We start from the raw sequence: 19,183 nt of genomic DNA, 5'->3' as shown, positions 1-19,183 counted from the left end.
TTCACTCCCATCCCAGCAAAAACTTAGAGAGGTTATTAGGGGGAGCATGAAATAAATGTTTATAAGTCACATAGATGGGAGGTGCTAGTTATCAAATATTAATCCCAACTTAAACTAACAAAAGAATCTGAAGCAGAATTGGAGAGACACATAGTGTTACAAAAATCTAAAGCACATAAAGCACACAGCATTGACAAGGAAAAGAAGACAAGGAAGGAGGGTCAGCTATTCAATTGTCACAGGAAGAAGGAAGTCAAACCATGTGTCCATGAGACCAGAAAGGGAAGCAGAAAGGTGGAGGTTCTGTTTATGAATTTACAGCCAGCCATTTCTGCCATTTTCAAAATAGAATGAGATGAGTTTTAGAAATTAACTGGGTGGCCTTGTATCAAGGAAGAAAAGAGAAATGACTGGTTACAACAGTCAGACTATCAGATATTTGCTCTCTGGGTTTAGAACTAACCACAGCTCGAGGCCCTCAGACATTTGTTCTCTGGGTTTAGAACTAACCACAGTTCAAGGCTATCAGATATTTGCTCTCTGGGTATAGAACTAATTACAGCTAGAATTAGGAGAGAATCTAGTGTATAACAATTAGATTGGACACATGTTATCTACAATTAGAACTTGGGTCCCTTCCTTGGTCAAGTGGGTAACCTTCCGTTGCGCATGAGCAAAAAACTGAAACACTCCCTGATTACCTTCCTAGAGAGCTTTAATTCCAAGTACATATGACTAACAGTTAAAAAGCTATATTTCATTCTTTTAAAAACTATGTTATATTCTATAGGTATCAAGTCACAGATGATAAAACAAAATTAACTAATTTTTGAAAGATCTGGGTATAAACAATTTATCAAACCATTTAAGTCAAAGAGCAATACAAGCTTAAATTGCCAAATGCTTTGGAAATGAAAACAGTAAAACAAACAAAAAAACCAAACCAAAACAACAACAACAAAACTCATCACTCATTAGCCAAGTGTAGTGGTGCACCTTTACCATCCAAGCACTGGGGAGGTAGAGACAGTAGGGTCAGAAATTCAAGATTCTCCTTGTCTACATAGTAAGCTCAAAGATTGTGTGAGCTACATGAGACCTTACCTAAAAAAAATCAAACAATGAAAAAACTCTCAAGACTGCATATGATCTACATAAGGCAGTACCCAGAGAAAATGTCAAAGCTTTAAGTGCATGTTAGTATCACCAAAAATTTCAAAATAAAACATCAATTAAAAAATGGAAGAACAGCAGAACCAAGAAATAAATTAGTAAATAAAATACAGGTTTGCTATCCAATGAGTCGAAGAGAAACAAGGAGATTGGAACCAGAATGATACAGTACCCATACTATAGAATATTATCAAGCAGAAATAAACCTTGGAAACATATCAAATCACAAAAATCCATCAGCTCTGCAGTTCCATTTCTATGGTGTGAAGACAACCATATAAACAGGAAAAAGCTTAGTGTTCACTTAGCTTGGGGTTAAGGGCTGGGGAATGTCTAGAAGCAAAGGCTGAGCCATCTACGTAGACGCCTGATTTTTGGATTCAGGCAAGCAAGGCCAGGACTGCTCAAACTCCCTATGCAACGGAGAATCACCTTAAACTTTCCTTACTCACCCCCAGAGTTCTAGCATGAGTATCAAACCCAGGGTTTTGTGCATGTCAGGCAATCACTCTACCAACTACACCTACCAGGCAATTCTTTTCTTTTAATGTTTATTTGTGTGTGTGCGTGTGTGTGTGTGTGTGTGTGTGTGTGTGTGTGTGTGTGTGTGTGTGTGTGTGTGTGTGTGATACACACTTGGGTATTCAGCTGTGCAGCTAGGCATGTGCACAGAGGCCAGAAGAGACCATTTCACGTCTTCCTCTATCATTTTCTACCTTTTCCTTTGAGGCAGGATCTCTCCCTAAAGCCAGGACTACTGTTTTGTCAGCTAGACTGGAAGAGATCCGCCCATCTCCACCCCACTCAAAGATCAGGTGCAGGCTTGCACAGGATGCCCAGCTTTTCATGTGAGTGCTGGGATCCAAATTCTGCTTCTCCCAATTATGCAGCAAGCACTCATAACACTGAGTCATCTATTCAGCCCCTAATTAATTATGTATACATTTATTTTACTTATTGCACGCATACATACGTGCCATAGTGCACATGCCTATGGGCAGAGGGCAACCTTGAAGAATCAGTTGTCACACTCTAGCACACACAGGTTCCTGGGACTGAGTTCAGGTTGTCAAGCATGACAAAAATCACCTCTGACTGCTTATCCTCCCCATTCATTAGCTCCCCCCCCCAATTTTTAAATAATTCAACATCTTTCTTGGGGTCTTGGTGTAAGGCCTCAGAATTTTACCCCCTAGAGGAAAGCCTGCAATGGCCCATTGGCTGTTTATGACATGTATTCCTACAAGGAGGCCAGGGACCATGGAGTTCTAAAAGTGAAAGATTCTTACACAACAAGGAGAGGCAAACTGCCTGGCCAGGAGTGAATGAATTACTAGATTGACTAGCAATGCCACTATTATCATTGTGTGAATGTCCATATAAAAACTAGTTAACCTCAATGTGATGACTCCAGGTGCACACTAGCTATACTGTTTCCACTCATCCGGTTGTAGGTCCAAGAATATGAGACATCATATAGATGAGTAAATATCAATGCCACAGTCATCCCTAGGACCAAGAGTCCTCAGTCTTACAATCATGCACAACACAAGATGGCAGTCATAACACAACAAAAATACCTGCACCTATTTCCAAATGTTTGAGGAAGAAACAATACCGCCCTAAAGTTGAGAACTAACAAACCATACATTAGTTCTTCTATGGATGGTAGGGGCTAGGGCTCTACTGTGTAGCTTTATCTTATCTGTCAGGCCTAAGATACATGCTCCTTCTAGATGCTCCCAGTGTGACAGCAGAGCAGGCAAATGGGGTAAGAGGTAGTGAGACTAACATGTGAAAGAAATTCTTCTCTACCTGGACCATATAACAGAGTATGAAGCACAAAAAGCCCCCAGCATACAAACACAACACAGGCACTATGGAAATAACCTGCAAAGCGTGAGAAATCATTTGGCTCCTCAAGAGAACATTTCCTTTCCTTAACTGTCTATTTCTATCAGTATCTGTGTGTCTCTGATCTGACTCACAGTTCTGAGTCACAGAACCTAGAAAACTCAGTGGGTGGCGTCTGGACTCTGATCCATGCCTAATAACCAGGACACCCTGCTTATTTTAGCCTTAACTATTGCACATGCTGTAGGCACTGCAATTGTTAAATTATCCCTCCCCACCTCATAGTCCCTGGCATCCTAAGGACAGGGACGATGGTCAGTGTGAGGTCCTAAACCAGCAGTTTGCCTTTGACACACGTGGCAACAAATATATTTTGACCTTTTTTTTTCAGTGCTACAAATCCAATCCTGGGCTCTGTACATGATAGGAAACCCTCTATTAAGAAGTTATAGCCTCAACCCTAGTAAATATATTTTAAATAAATAGCACCCACAAAAGAGTGCTTCATCTAAGGAGAACATATTGGGGGAAAAGTTTGATTTTTTTAAGTTCATTTAACACTTCTTGCTTCTGGGTGAGCATTTTGGAGTTTTCTTAAATGTTTAAAAGTCATTTTTACTTGCCTTGGTCATGGTCTTTTGCTTTGTTTTTGTTGAGGGAGGTGAGAGTTTGTTATATTCCAGGGTGGGTTTTATGTGTTTGCTTACTTCAGAGGTCTTACTTTGTAGGCCAGGCTGGCCCTGACCTTTCAGGCCTCCTGATTCAGAATGCTAGGATCCCTGGCTTGCACCACTACACCTAGTTTGTTGTGAAAAAATTGTGATGTTATTCCCCATTACATTTTAATTTCAAAATAATCTTCCCAATATTTTCTATGTAAGGAAACTAAATTATTTATACTAAAATTTATTTAGAGATAAATAGGATATTAATTCTTCCATTTTATCAAAAGTTTAGCAGTCTAATTAGGGATTTAATAATTTACCAAAGAAGCATATTGTATTCCTGCCAATCAGTTATCTTTGTTAATTCACCAAAGCTCAAATCAGAAAAAGAAAACATAAAGTGTGACTAATAACAATTAAGGCATAATTGTATTTCAAAATGAATTAAAAGGAACAGAACAAAGGAAGATTAGTGTCTATCAAAAGCATATCACAATATTCAAATTTATTCATAACATTTTCAAAGCACCAGAAAAATGTTTTTACCCTAATCTATGTACAAGATTTCTTTTTCTGCTCATTACATCTAATATATTATTGTGTTTTGTTCTAAACATTTCTATAAAACTGAATGCATGGAATACCGAGTCCTCCTCTGGCACAGGAGCTGTCACTGGGATCTCAAGTCCATCATATCTTCTTTCTCCTGTGTACATGTCTCCATGGCGACTGGAGAGGCACCAGGTTACAATTTGATTTTTCTTAGAAAGATGACCCTAAGCAGACACTTGATCCAGGGACAAACAACTGACTTCAGATCTTTAATTTTGGAGCTGAAAATACCTTAAAGCCAAACTTTCTTTTGGAGACAGAGGTGTAAATTATCAATTTCTACAGTCATGCTTCCCGTAGTCTTCCATGAGAAGATAAATAACAGGTATCAAGAGTAGAGAAATGAGGTAGGAGCTGGTGTCCCTTACCCCTGTGTTCCTAAGATCCTAAACCAACTATACTTGGGTTTATCCATTCGCCTTGCTTAAGCCAGTGCAAGCTATTTGCCAGTTAGAACCAAAAGAGATCTGACTGGCCTTACAACTGGTGAGCATGTGAAATGATACCAAGGAGTTGCAGACATACTTGCTTAATACTAGTTCTAGCACTGTTTAAAGAAAAAAATGTCTGAGCCTGGAGTGGTGGTACATGCCTTCAGTCTCAGCACTCTGGAGGCAGAGGCAGGCAGATTTCTCCAAGTTCAGCATGGTCTGCAGAGTGTGTTTTAGGGCAGACAGAGCTCCAAGGTGAGACTGTCCCAAAAGCCTAAGCCTGGACTTTCGTGTGTGCCCATAGCCTTAACTTCACTGTATCAAACTATTACTAGGCTCCACATTCTCCTCACCCTTTCCTTTGCCCCAATACCCTCACCTAGAAGGAGATTATCAGTGTAAAAGGCAGCAAAGCTTGGTGAAATCGGACTTAAAGATTACATCAGCATGATGATGATGAGGGGACCTCATGGATCCCAGAATCAGCTCAACTAGGATATCATGAGAGTAAGGAGTTAGCTGGAGGCAGGGGTCTCTCTATACAGAGAGATTGTTCTAATTTCAAGTGTATCCACATGGCAAAATGCCTGTATTCTGCCTTTCAAGGGTTTGCCACTGTTTTGTTTTGGTTTGGTTTTTGGTTTTGTTGTTTTGATGTTTTTTGTTTTGCTTTGTTTTTTCCCCTGTAGCAGAATCATTGACATGAACAACTCAAGGAGGACAGAGTATGTATTTTGCTCAGTTCCAGAGGCTCCCATCTGTGGTTGCTTGACCCAAGTGCTGGGGCAAGACACTGTTGCAGGAAGAACTGTGTGCAAAGGGACTTCTTCACCTCATTGTGGACAGGAAACAAAGAGGGAGACAGGAAGGGGCAGGGACAAGGGTCAGTCATCAGGTCCTACTTCCTCCAGGTAAGCCTCACCTGGGATGCCAGAAACGTCCCCAAACAGCACCATGTGCTATGGAGAAGTGTTTAAACCAGGATCCTGAAGGCTGGGACAGACAACTACATATTCAAGCCCTAACAATCTTTCCTACAAAACTGTTGTGCTTTCATAAATGCCAGCTACCACACTTTCACGCAGGTGGCACCATCGCAATTCTGTAATCACTCAAGAAAATATTTGATTGGAATTTCATAAAAGAGACCAGCACTGGGGAGAGGAGATAGGAGCCAGGGCGGATGAAGAAGGAAGAACTTCTTGAATTTCAATTGAAAAGGAAAGAAAAACAGCACTTTGCACCCAAAGACTATTTCATTCAAAAAGCAACTGGAGACAGCATGAGTATATTGGGGAGTGCAAACACGTAGACTAGATTTAAAATAACTGTGGCGTGGGAGCTACCGTAGCAGCACACAGACAAGAACGGAAGGGTGGCAAAACCAAAGGAATGTGTATCATGATTCTTACCCAGCAAAAACTAGCAATTAAAAAGATATTTTTAAAGATTCATAACAAGTCTTTTAGAGTGAGTCGGAGTCTGAAAAAGGTAAAGTATTATGCCTACATTCTGATCACTTAGAGAATGTGTGCTTCACAGGGAAAGCTCTAGAAAACGTTGTCAATTTTAAAAGGACTCTTACTCAAGTCTCACTATGAAAACAATACATAGCATTTCTGGGAAATGTAGACGTAGCAGAGAGAGAGAAGAGGCCAAACAGTCTGTAATACATATTTTGCTGTAGCTTATAACTAATATTCTTCTGATGAAGATTCATGTATATTTTAAACAGAGGAAAGGCTCTAAAGCATGACCATTTTGTTTGTTTAATTAGTATACATTGGTTGTACAAAACAATGGATTTTTATCATGACATTTTCATCCATGTCACCCACTTTGGTCACCTTGTGCCCATCTCTTTCTCTGGACATTCCTTCCTTTCCCATCGATCTCTGCTTATTTCCAAATATCTCTCCATTCTGTTTTCAATTCCTTTTTTACTATTTAAAAAACATTCCACAGCTTTTGAGTCTGACTTATGTCACATAGCGGGATAACTTATACAGTTCCATCCAAACATTATCCTTTTCAAACTTTCTTATGAGGACCTCGTTTGGCCGGGAACTAATCTTCACTCATTGCTGAGTTGCCTTTAAAATAACTTCTACTCTGCTTTGAGTCCTGAGTGAGACACTTAAAAGTCAGCATTGTTGAGAACTACAAACTAATTTCTTTTCTTTTTTCGAGACAGGGTTTCTCTGTGTAGCTTTGGAGCCTATCCTGGCACTCGCTCTGGGGACCAGGCTGGCCTCGGACTCACAGAGATCTGCCTGCCTCTGCCTCCCGAGTGCTGGGATTAAAGGCGTGCACCACCAACGCCCATCTAGAAATTAATTTCTTAAGCCAGAGGTTCCCAAGTGGAGTGACCTTAAAATTGGCCTTCCAAAGAGGAACACCATAGAAATTGGTTGAGAGGCTTTGCTATATGTAGGCCAACAGGAGGAAGCTAGCCTGGGCAAATCAGGTGTTAGAGCTTGAATGTGAAATGTCTCCCACACACTTGTGTTTTTGACCAGGTGGTCTCTGGCTGCTGGAGAAGTTGTAGGAAGTTGTGGGAACTTTAGGTGAGGCAAAGCTAGAGAAAGTAGACCATCATAGGTGTGGTGGGCGGGCTTCCTCAAATGTAAGAAAGCCGTGCCTCAGGTTTGAATCTGCAGCCACTATGCCTTTGCCATCATGGCAAACTGTGCATTCTGAACCATGGACCAATATAAATACTTCCCTCCCTTCTTAATTTGCTCCTGTTGCATATATAGTGACCATGATGAGAAAAGCTAGCACAGTAGAGCATAGTCAGTGCACTTAGATGGGATCTAAGCTGTCAGTGACCATGTTGAGGGACAAAGTAGCCCACCAGTGGCTATGGAGTTTTAGGTCCAATTCAGGAGCCAGAAAGAATGAACCTGACACAGGTATCTGCAGAACCAGCAAGAGCCAAGGGTGGGACTATAACTGCAAGCAGACGGACCAAGTCTTCAAAAAATTTTAAGTTCACCAGCAGCATGCATAGGAGTGGAGCAAGAATGAGGAGTACAAGGACAAGGATGTCTACACAGTTCTGGAAGGCAAACCCCCCTCCACCACCATCTGTCACATAACTCTCCTCCCTTGATACATACAAATGGAACAGGAAGAGGAGAATGTGGAGGAGAAAGGACCTGGAAAGAATGGGCACTGTTCTGAAATTGACTATTTTAGCCTAAAATAAGCCATTTAAAGTTAGAAAGGTAGAGATGGGCTTTAACTGGCATGTTCATTTTTTTCTGTAGAAGTCAACAGCTGAGGATCAATTGTAGAAAATAAATTTTATTATGTGCATCTGGATTCTATACAAAGTTTAACTTTCTTGTTTGTAACAGTTGTCTCTATATGTATCCCAGAGAGACCAAGAACTCATAATCTTCCTGCCTCATAGTGCCAGGTGCTAGGATTGCAGGCATGTATCACCATACCCACCAGTATGCAAATTTGAATTTTGTTACTCACTAGATAGTGAATATATTTCCATGTCCTCAATCTACTTTACATTATAATAAATGCACATGTGATATTTTAATTTGAACATTTATAAGAAATAAAAATAGTTCTTTACAGTGTAAGTACTTGTCCCTATTTTAACTGAAAATCTCCTTAGGATCCACCAGTTCCTGAGGGTGTATCAGGTATTGCAACCAAGAGACTGGCACAGGTTCAGCCCCTGTTTTTTAAATTCTCTTCCACTGCATTATTCTTCTATGTGACCAAAGACTGGACAAAAGCAACGTAAAACAGGAAGCAACTATTTGGGCATCTACCATGAAAAGATATGTCCCAGCAGGGTAGGGAAGGCATGGCAATAAGAGCTGGGACAGCTATTCATAGTGCAACAATCAGAAGACAAAGGAAGGAATACCAGCATTTTGCTCACTTCCTTTTTATTTAGTCCTGTATCCAGTTTATGGAATGGTATGGCTCAAAGTCAGGGTCCATCCACTCCCCCACCCTATCCTTCCCCTCTCTGAAAAAGCCCTGGCAGACATGCCCAGCTAGAGCATGCTCCATAGCTGATTCTAGAGCTAATCATTAGTAGATGATTAACTGTCACAAATGTCTGGTGTGTTGTGTTCCTCCAAATTCACTTACACGGAAAGTGACCAACATATTTCACTTTTATCCTGTTGAACTAGATCTCAAATCTGCAGTAAAGGGTTAATAAGCTTTCTCTTGAAATACTGGGTCTATGCCAAAGTTACAGGCATGACAGAAGAGGCTGTCCTGATGAATTTCAGTGACATACAAGCTACAGCACATGGTTGGGGGAGGGGGGCTCTTGGTCTTTGTCTTTTTATCCTCTTGTGTAATGGAGATGCACGGGGTGAGGGTGGGGGTTCTGTTGGCCAGTAGAGCTTTACATGACTCTAGTTTGGCCCTCAATGATGTGAGGACTCTAAAATCCTTCTGGTTCAGCACTCAAAAAAAAAAAAAAAAAAAAAAACCACTGATTAAACACAAAAAGAATTACGCATTAAATTAAGGAATCCAGGCATTCTGTTTTCTATTTAAGTACACAAACATGGCCTGGTACTTTGGAATGGCTCTCCATCTTCAGGGAGGGGCTGCGTATATACACATTTACTCCTGCTCCAGAAACAGTGGTACCAACATCTAAGCGTGTCAGAGAGAGATTCATTTTCCTGTTACTTCTAATTTATTATCTATGCCCAAATTAGCTTTTGTAAAAATCTTTAAAACAAGGAGATTCCCCTGTCCCCACAAGGATTACATCTGACTTCCCCTCCTTCTCTGTCATTTTCATTTTCTTCTTATTGTGAGGGAGGGGGCAGCATGGGGAATGTGAAACCCTCAAGGTCTTTAATTTGCGACTTAGACAAGAAAGAAAAAACAATTAAAATTACAAATGCATAAAATTAATCTGAGTCCTTAAAACTAGATATTGCCATGGAGACTGCAGCAGGATCTGTCTCCATGGAGATCTGGATGATTTTTTTCCCTTTAAATTATTATCATTTGTTACCACTTGTCAGTTTGACCAACGAACAGAAGAAAATGAATGAATGAATGAATGAATGAGGAGTGAATGAGTAAATATGATTGAACAAACTCATCTCACATGAAGTAAGTAGAATTTGTTCTTTTTTTTTCATTTTTCCAGTGAGTGGGAAGATATCCCAGGAGGTAGTTTTCTCTCATCTCGCAATTTCTAATGGAAACATCTTATAATTGGTTCCATAAATGCTATAGAAAGGAGTAAGCAAAGATGACATCTAGAGAAGTTATTTCTAACTCAAAACCAGCTGGCTGTGACAAGGGTGATGGGTTCTATTACCAATCTAGCTCAAGGACTAGAGGTATCCATCAACTCCCATCCTTGATCATGTCTGCCATACACAACTACTTTGAATATGTTCAGTGAGGTCAAACAGACTTCTATTACATGCCAGATAAAAAGATGCAGGGAAAATCCACATGTTTAAGCAACAATGAAGTGTAAATCAGAATGTCTCCTAGTTACATACTTCATTTGTACCTGCAAGTATAAAAGCTCCCTGATGGAGTACTCCCTTAGATGTTTAACAATTGAATTTAAAAACCACTACTAACTATAATTTCAGAAAAGTTCATATGTGTCATAAAATAAGGCAATAAATAGCTAACAATCATGGGGTTGCTGACATTGTTCAATAATAAGTTTACACTCAACTTTATGCTGACTTGCCAGCATAGATATTAAATGACAGGTTGGTTTTGTGAAAAGACAGCAGGATGTGGCCAGTTTCAGGAGATGCCACTGTTTCTAAATCTTTAGAGTAGATTCTCATTGGTGAGTGTTCTATCGAGATCTCAAACAATTCATGAGCATCTATCACAGAGGAAACTGGTTCAGGTTCCTGTGACCTCCTAGCCACAATATACAGCCTTGTTTTATAGGCACTCCTGTTAGTTTTCTTGTGACTTCAGGGATGGAATCTAGGGCCTCCACTTACAAAACAAACACTCTACTACTAAATTACATCCCCAGGCCCTTTGTCCACCTGTTTAAAGACATCTTATTTGATATAAGGGTGCTTCTTCAATACTGAACTTGTCTCTGACAACACTAGAGCTCACACAAACAAAACTTGTCTAACACACGTTTTCTTCAAAAGATACATCACACACAATCTTCTTGTGCTCAGAGACACCAGGCACACTTCATCCTGGTGTCTGTTGGCGTACTAGCAATAACACCATCGACAAAACCCACACAAATTCAAAAGAGAGAGAAGGTAGCATGAAACACAACACAAGAAAAGAGAAAAAAAAGAAGGCAGAGTTTTGCCTTATTTGACCTTAATTGTGAACATGCACATTGAAAAAAAATGAACCATTTTGCCTCCCTGCATGTGTGAACATAATTGGGGGGGGGGTGTCTCTAGTAATTATTCTGATTGCAAATAATCATCACCAAGTAGGTGAATGTGCTTGCCTGTGAAATTCCTTGAAAACACTAACAATGTCTAAATACATATAAATAATTTTTGACCTAGCTACACACCAGGCTTAATGTCAAGGGGTGTGTTACCTGCTATGCTCATACAATAATTGTAAATCTACTATTCTATAATGGCTCTGGTCCTGGCACTAAGTCACTTGTCACATCACATAGCCATGGGGCTGTCATTAAAATCTAGAGCCTAAGTTCATCAATTTTTTTTCTTGTGTTATACTGCATGATGTTGACTATCGTGTATTATTGACCACTTTTTCTGTTCTAGACATAAGTGTGTACTGGCGAGTTTTAGGTCAATGATAGAAGGCATTGTCATCAGAGAGGAAGGAGCCTCAATTGAAAAAAAAAAAAACATTCCATAAGATCAGGCTGTACACAAGCCTGTAGGGCATTTTCTTTATTAGTGATTGAAATAAAATCTTTCCTCTCAAGTTCTTTGGTCATGTTTTTTCCTCATAGTAACAGAAACCCGAAGGAAGACAAAATACTTTACAAAAATTATCTTTCTCTTTCTGCATCCTAATGTGTAGCAATGTTTATGACACAAATACTTTTTTTTTTCTTTTTGGTTTTTCGAGACAGGGTTTCTCTGTGAAGCTTTGGAGCCTATCCTGGCACTCGCTCTGGAGACCAGGCTGGCCTCGAACTCACAGAGATCTGCCTGCCTCTGCCTCCCAAGTGCTGGGATTAAAGACCTGCACCACCAACGCCCAGCTGACACATAAATACTTGCTAAGTTGAATTTAATTTTTCTCCCTTGGGAACCAAAGGAAAGCCCTACACATGTTCAGGAATGGCTGATGACTTACAGCCCCGCCTTCTTTCTCCCCATACCTTTAACATTTCTGCTCTGCTATTGCTATCCATGCTGCTTACAAGCTAACTTCAAAGCAACAGTAATGCAAACAGGAGCAGAAGTCTGTCCCATCAGAACCCTTTCTCATCCATAACTTACAGAGGCAATGTCAGTTATGATGCACATTCTTGGGGCATAACAAGTCCATGGAAGAGCTAAATGTCTTTCTTAAGGGTCATGAAATAAGATATGTATGAAGACAAATGATGGTACTTAGGACTCCACCCCTGCCATAAGCAAATATACCACCAATCTGAAGAAATGTTTCCATAATAAACTTTATTGTTGAAAAAGAATGTTTCCCTGGGTAGCTTTGGATTTTGTGCCTATATAATGTCTCACAGTGAGTTTAGCGTAGGCAGAGAATGCAATTTGAAATGAGATATAAAGGCGGAAAGAGTGGGCTTTGGAAATATGGGGAGTAGACAGGCTTTTAAACGTCTGCAGAACAGAAATGGCACAAACAATGCAGGAGTGGCTGCGTCCAACCATACCCAAAGTCGAAATCATTCATCTCTCATCAAAGGCAAAATCATCAAGTAGACAAAATTTGTGACTTCCATTTCTGTCTTCTCACTTCGCCCATATTTTACAAATATTCTCAGAATAATTATTGTAAGAAACTTGACCACCTGCCCCCATCTTAGTTAGGGTTCAATTGCTGTGAAAGGAAGCAATGACCGTAACAACTCTTATAGAGGAAAACATATATTTGGGATGTCTGGCTTATAGTTCAAAGGTTTAGTTGATTATCATCATTGTGGGACATGGTGATGTGCAGGGAGACATGGGCTGAAGAGATCGCTGAAAGTATTGTATCTTGCAGGCAACAGGAAGTTAACTCAGTGTCACACTGAGTGAATCTTAAGCAAAAGAAACCCAAAGCCTTCCCCCAAAGTAATACACTTCCTCCAACAAGACCATACCTACTCCAACAAAGCCATACTTCCTAATAATGCCACACCCTTGTGCGAGTCAATTACATTTAAATTCCCACCCCACCCCCAAAAAAGTAACCACTTTTTGCCAGAGACACTGTAGCTATTGGACACTTTAGAGAGAGAGAGAGAGGAGAGAGAGAGAGAGAGAGAGAGGGAGAGGGAGGGAGGGAGGGAGAGGGAGAGGGGGAGGGAGGGAGGGAGGGGAGAGAGAGAGAGAGAGAGAGAGAGAGAGAGAGAGAGAGAGAGAGAGAGAGAATTCTAGGCATAATTTCCAAAGCTAGGAAGAAGGCCAAATGCTTCCTGGAGTCTTGAGAGCTCCATCATCAGAAAACAATGAATTTAGAAGGAAGTCCTCCAGACCTTACAATTTTCCAAGAGAACACACAACCCTGGATTTTTATGTGAATTTTAAGTGTGACCAAGTAATTAAAAAAAATAAGCAGCATCTACACCAAACAAACTGCACTGGCCTTATGCAAGGAGAGACTAAACTTTGCTACCTGTGGCTGGAAGGGTCTTCATGAATAATAGTCTGAAGGATGCTGAGGGTCTTGCTCTCAATTGTGTCCCCCTCCCCAAGCACTGGCAGTGCTGGCACTGTACAAGGACCTTTGCCTCTTGCCAGTGGGCCTGGCTTTCTAACAGGACTTCTGTTTACAAGTAAGCATTGTGTCAAGGGGGCGATTTTCAAACCTGTTAAATGATTCCCACTCCTTTGCCTTGTGTAGACAACTAAACTCCCTTGCCAGAGCACTGGCTGGGGCAGGTCCAGGTGTGCTGAGAGCAGTCCTGTAGAGTTCTAGCCTACTTTGATATGGTCACTGCTCTGTGGAAGGTCTGTTTCCCCTCTTCTCTGTGACACTTTTCTCTTCACAATCAATCCTTTTCTTTGATTTTCTCCTCTTCCCAATTTCTCTTCTCCACCACTGTTTCCTATTACTGTTACTTTTCCTGCCTCCTGCCAGATCCTTCTCCTCTCCTCCCTCCCTAGCTAGAACCCATGAATGGCGGCGAGTGTTTGGCTCACCAGGAATACACCAACACTGGCTTCGAGTATTTCTTGTCATGAGAGCGGAGCGTTAGGGAGCCCTTGCGCTCCAGCAAGTCCGTGGGTCCAATCTCATACCACTGCTCTTTCCTGCCGAAACAGTCCTGACACGCGCTAGAAAAAGTCCCCATGCCTGCGCTTGAGTTGAGAACAGACTGGGTTGGACTTCCCTCAGCACCAGTCCACAGCTCTGCGTAACAAGGACCAAGATTCTGCGTCTCGTGTCTCCTAAGCAACCTGGGAGGAGCCAATAGAGAAGGCGGAGTCAGTGTGTGGGGGGAAGGGGGGATTTTTCCAGCCTTCCTAACTTGATTGCCCATCTTCTGAATTAATTAAACTACATTTCCCAGGATGCAGTGAGAGTGACAGTTTGCACAGACTTTGGAAGGAGGGCTGCGTGCTAAGGTTTTGAAGTTGCACTGGCTCGCTACCCTAACCTAAGCAAAGGGAGGTAAGAGTAGGTAGCGCAGAGAATCAGTTAAGGTGAAATAGCAGCAGCAGCTGTTTTGACTGCCCACCTCTGCTCATAATTAAGTTTGACTAAAAGAGAGCAAAAGAAAACCCCAGTCCTGGAATATGATCTCCCTGTATGGCTCCATTGCCTGCCAAACAGTAGAGCCATTCACCAAGTGGGATGAACCAGTTGAGCAGCCGAAGGCTCGGTTCCAAGCCCAGATGCTGAGCACTGCTTTCCTCCTATGACAAAAGGCTCAGGGATGGAACTGTGCAGTGTGAGTGTGGGGAAGGGGAGGAGCAGAGAAGGGTCTTAGTCCTTTCGGAATATGGAGGCTAAACTAGTTCTAGGCAGTTTAGGACCCGGAATTCAACTCCCAGAGAACCAACAAATTCATTCTTTTCATTTTATTTGTGTCTTCCCAGTGTCAAATGCATAAATGAATATGATTTGACTACCTTTTACTCGGAATTCCACAGACCCCAGAAGGTGCTGAAAGATCTCCTGCCTGGTGAGGCATGATAGACTTCCCTAGCGTTCAGGAGGCTGAGGTGGGAAGACTGAGTTTGAGACTAACCTAGGATACATAGAGAGGCTCCATCTAATAACTAACTAAATAAATATTTTTAAACGGGCTTAAAATTCATATCAAGCAATAAGAATAGTAGAACTAATTTGGTTCCAGATTCAAAATACAATCTGGAAAAAAATTGAAATGAGACCATTTTTAGAAAAGAATCACACTCACACAAAAACTAATAATGAAAATATAAAGAAATAATTCATACTACAAACAGATTCATTTATTAAAAATGTGTTGTATTGATGTCTATATTGAGTTCTGGATCCGATTTCACAAAGTTGATTACACCACATCTTCCAACTGCTTTCCTGTGGCCATCTGTCATAATGTGGGCACCAGGGGTAGGCTAAGGTCCTTATTTTGTGCACAGCCATGGCAACCCATTCTACCTGAAATCAAATACATACTCTCCAGTTGTGAGCTAAGTGCCCACAGAGTGCTGAATGCTGCTGTGTCATCCTTTCCTTTTTGATAGAAAGAGAGATAGAAGTGAACTTAAAAAGTGTTGGTGAGCACCACATATCCAATTAATTCTGTCCAATCAAGGCAGAGAATTATGATGCTGTGGTAGAGGGGAGCTTAATCCCCTTTATGTCTTAGTGTTGTAGGAATCTAGCAGAGTCACTGTATCTAAGGGAAATCATTAGAGTGAATAGTTGTTTCTTAGAAGTAAAATGACCTTGATCATTGTAGAAAACATTTTCCGTGATTTGTAGAATTGTTTTTTTCTGAGGGGGCGTTAAAGCCTTTGCATGACCTCAAGAGAGCTTTGCATGGTCTCAAGACACTTCTGGCATACCTGGAGCTCTTGGATTATTGTGTACTGAAATGGTACACTATAAGGATGAAAGGAGCAGGAGCATGTGACATTTCCCTTTAGAGAGACATATAGACATATAGACATATAGACTAGGGACCTTGGTATAAGGAAATACTTTACCCCCAAAACAAGTTTGTATAACAAATCAATAAATATGCCTTTGTCCAGATATTCAAGGTTCAGTCCATCAAAGGCTGGAACTTCCTGCTGCCACACAGGCGTAAAAATTCATCTTGGAGTTACTTTTGTTTCTTCAACTGACTCCCCCAACACAGAACACCCTGACATCTTAGTCACTGTTCTATGACTGTGAAGAGACACCATGACCAAGACAACTCGTCTTATAAAAGAAAGCATTTTACTGGGGACTTGTGTACAGTTTCAGAGGTTAGTCCATTATCATCACGGAGGGAGCCATGGTGGCATGCAGGCAGACATGGCTTGAGAGAAGTAACTGAGGCAAACAGAGTGAGATCAGGGTCAGGCATGGGCTTTTAAAACCTCAAAGCTCATCTCCAATCACACACTTCCTCTAACAAGGTCACACCTACTCCCAACAAGGCTACATCTCCTAATCCTTCTCAAGTAGTGCTGCTTGCTGGTGACTAAGTGTCCACATATATAAGCTTATGAGGGCCATTCTTATTCAAAGCACCACATCTCATTATTACCATAGTTTTGTGTTTATTCTACTTATGCTTCAAATAGTGGTAATATCATATGCACGCAGCCAGCATGACAAGTATCTGCAGACAATTTGACTCAAAGATGGAAGATACCGGGAACCATGCTGTCTCTGCAGTGGATGGCTGCAGGGATTGGACAGGTGTTGAGAAGGGAAGCCTGGTGACTCCTGGTGGAGATTTGGAAGGTGTATAGCATAGAAATGTTAAGCAAGACAAATGCAGTTTTTATTTAGGAGTTCTTTAAGCCAAGCTGACTGCCCATTTGAGTTAGTGAATATGCTTTTTATTATATTATCTTTTAAATAAAGATTTATTTTAGTTTTTAACTATAGGTGTGTGTGGCCTTGGGGATGTATGTGCACACGACTTCAGGTGTTCAAGGAGCCGGAGCCATCAGATCCACAGGAGCTGGAGTTATTGCAGACAGTATATACTCTTGCCCTCTGAGTTATCTTTCCAGCTCCATATTTTTTCTTGTTTATATTAACCCTCCTAAGCCTTATTGTCCTGTGTCTACTAAATGTCTTCCTACATCTTGTGCTGAGATATGTCATCATATCCAGCTATATTACACTCTCCTTATTTACACCAGCACATTACGTAGAATTTGTGATTTCTTGACTTATCCACAAGATAGGACAGAACAATACTTTGTTGGTCTTTACAGGTATTCAGCCCTCAATTTCAACTACTGCTATCATTATTGCTACTGGGATTTGCCTTTATTGCATGTAAAAACACATTGATCACATTTGTGTAGTTCCCTAAATACACTATTTTCAAAAAAAAATTTCAAACCATAGGTCTTTCTGATAAATGTCTTATCATGTTTTTCTTTTTCCCTTTCCCCAGCATGTCTTACAAAAGGCTCAAAAGAGAAGGCACATTAATGCCAGTTCTGAAAAGTGTCTCTTCTCATGAAGGATCATAAAATGGCACCGTGGAGACCAATTCCACAAGATGACTTTTAATCATATTTAGTAGACAACTTAACACTCCTAATCACAAAACTGTTTTTGGTGTCATCATTGATGGTGGTTTGGTCTTGAACTCATACAGAATTCTTTCCGACTGAAAATAAACTTGATGGTTTACAAATGTGAAGTCACAGATCATCAAAGCACTCTAGTTTCTCCAGTTTACCTCAAACATCACCACGCCAGCAAAGTGCAGCTTCAAGCAATGCCTTCTGTTTACATTAGTCCCTCGTAAGCCCTCTACTCCTGAGCTACACCCCAGTCCTAAATCTCTTAGTTACATCAGACACCTGAAAAGTCTTTCAGGAAGAATTGAGTGGGACAGCCAACTTAAACCAAGGAAAAAACCAATTAGATGTGTCTTGGCTCCTGTCCCCCCATTGCTATAATAAAACACCCTGACAGAAGCCACTTAGTTTACCTATGCTCACAGCTCCAGGTTACAGTTATCATAACAGGGTTGTCACAGCAGCAGAAGCTTAGGGGAGCTGCTCATATCACATCCATAATCCTAGAGAGCAAAGAATTCATGCATGAGGTTACCCTCTGGGTTTTATACAGTCATGAAAAGTGTGCTTGCATGCGTGCCTCTGTGTGTGTGTGTGTGTGTGTGTGAGAGAGAGAGAGAGAGAGAGAGAGAGAGAGAGAGAGAGAGAGAGAGGAAAGAGAATGGCCCTACCTAAAATTAAGAGTGTTTTTTTCACACCAGTTAATGACATATACGTGGAAAAGAGGTCCACCTTCTCATCCTTGCATTCCCATCCTAGCTATCCCAGGTGCTTGTGCTCAGTTCCCAGAGAAGCCCTGTCTCTGGACCCACCCAGGCCAGCAGTGCTATGCACTCCCCCCTCATTAAAATCGAATTTCTTTGCCAAATCTCTCCTCACCTCTCTAATTGCCCACATTTCTTTTTTAAGTTTTTAATGTTTTATTTTTATTTTATGTGCATTTGGTGCTTCGCCTACATGTGTGTTGTATGAAGGTATCAGATTCCCAGGAATTGGAGTTACAGATACTTGTGAGTAGTGGGTGCTGGGTACTTAATCTGGGCTCTCTGGAAACGCAGCCTGTGTTCTTAAGTGCTGAGCCGTCTCTCCAGTCCCTACCAATTTTCTATCAAGCTAAGAGACAAGACATTAGGATGGCTGAAAATTCACTTGTATGTTAATTCATCTCTATGTCAATCCAGTTTAAATATATTCTAAAACTGTACTTACATCGTAATTGATGAACTAAGCATTGACAGCTTAATCAAGTATTGAATAGCATTTCTATTGCTGTTCTTCAAAGTCAAGGACCTCCCATCATGAACCACACACTAATGCATGCATACTTTATCAGATATAAAAATGTTGGAGCCCACCTGTTATCCCAAAATAATATATTCTTGTTCATTCTGATCCTCTCCATCTCTTCAACCCCTCTCGTCTCCTCCCCCCCTCATCCTTTCTTGACTTTTCCTCCTTTTGTTTCTCACTTTGCAATGCTCTGTTCCTTGTTTTCTTCATCCCTTCATTTATTTCCCCCCTCTGCAGTCGCTCTGCTTTCTTCCCCTCTTATTCTTCCCATTACACTAATTTGGGGAGTCAG

General features: G+C 41.0%; 1 protein-coding gene across 1 annotated transcript in view; it reads right to left on the bottom strand.

Moving 5' to 3' along the window:
* LOC100770890 (protein C9orf135 homolog) overlaps nucleotides 1-14,204 on the bottom strand; it is a 103,814-nt gene extending 89,610 nt beyond the window's left edge. The window contains exon 1 of the mRNA XM_027406512.2: nucleotides 14,053-14,204. Within this exon, the coding sequence (XP_027262313.1) occupies nucleotides 14,053-14,204 (152 nt within the window). The remainder of the gene's footprint in view (nucleotides 1-14,052) is intronic.
* Between the last annotated feature and the right edge of the window lie 4,979 nt (nucleotides 14,205-19,183).

This window comes from Cricetulus griseus, chromosome 3, assembly GCF_003668045.3.
Source record: "Cricetulus griseus strain 17A/GY chromosome 3, alternate assembly CriGri-PICRH-1.0, whole genome shotgun sequence".
NCBI lineage: Eukaryota > Metazoa > Chordata > Mammalia > Rodentia > Cricetidae > Cricetulus > Cricetulus griseus.
This window is presented reverse-complemented; position numbering and strand designations above follow the sequence as displayed.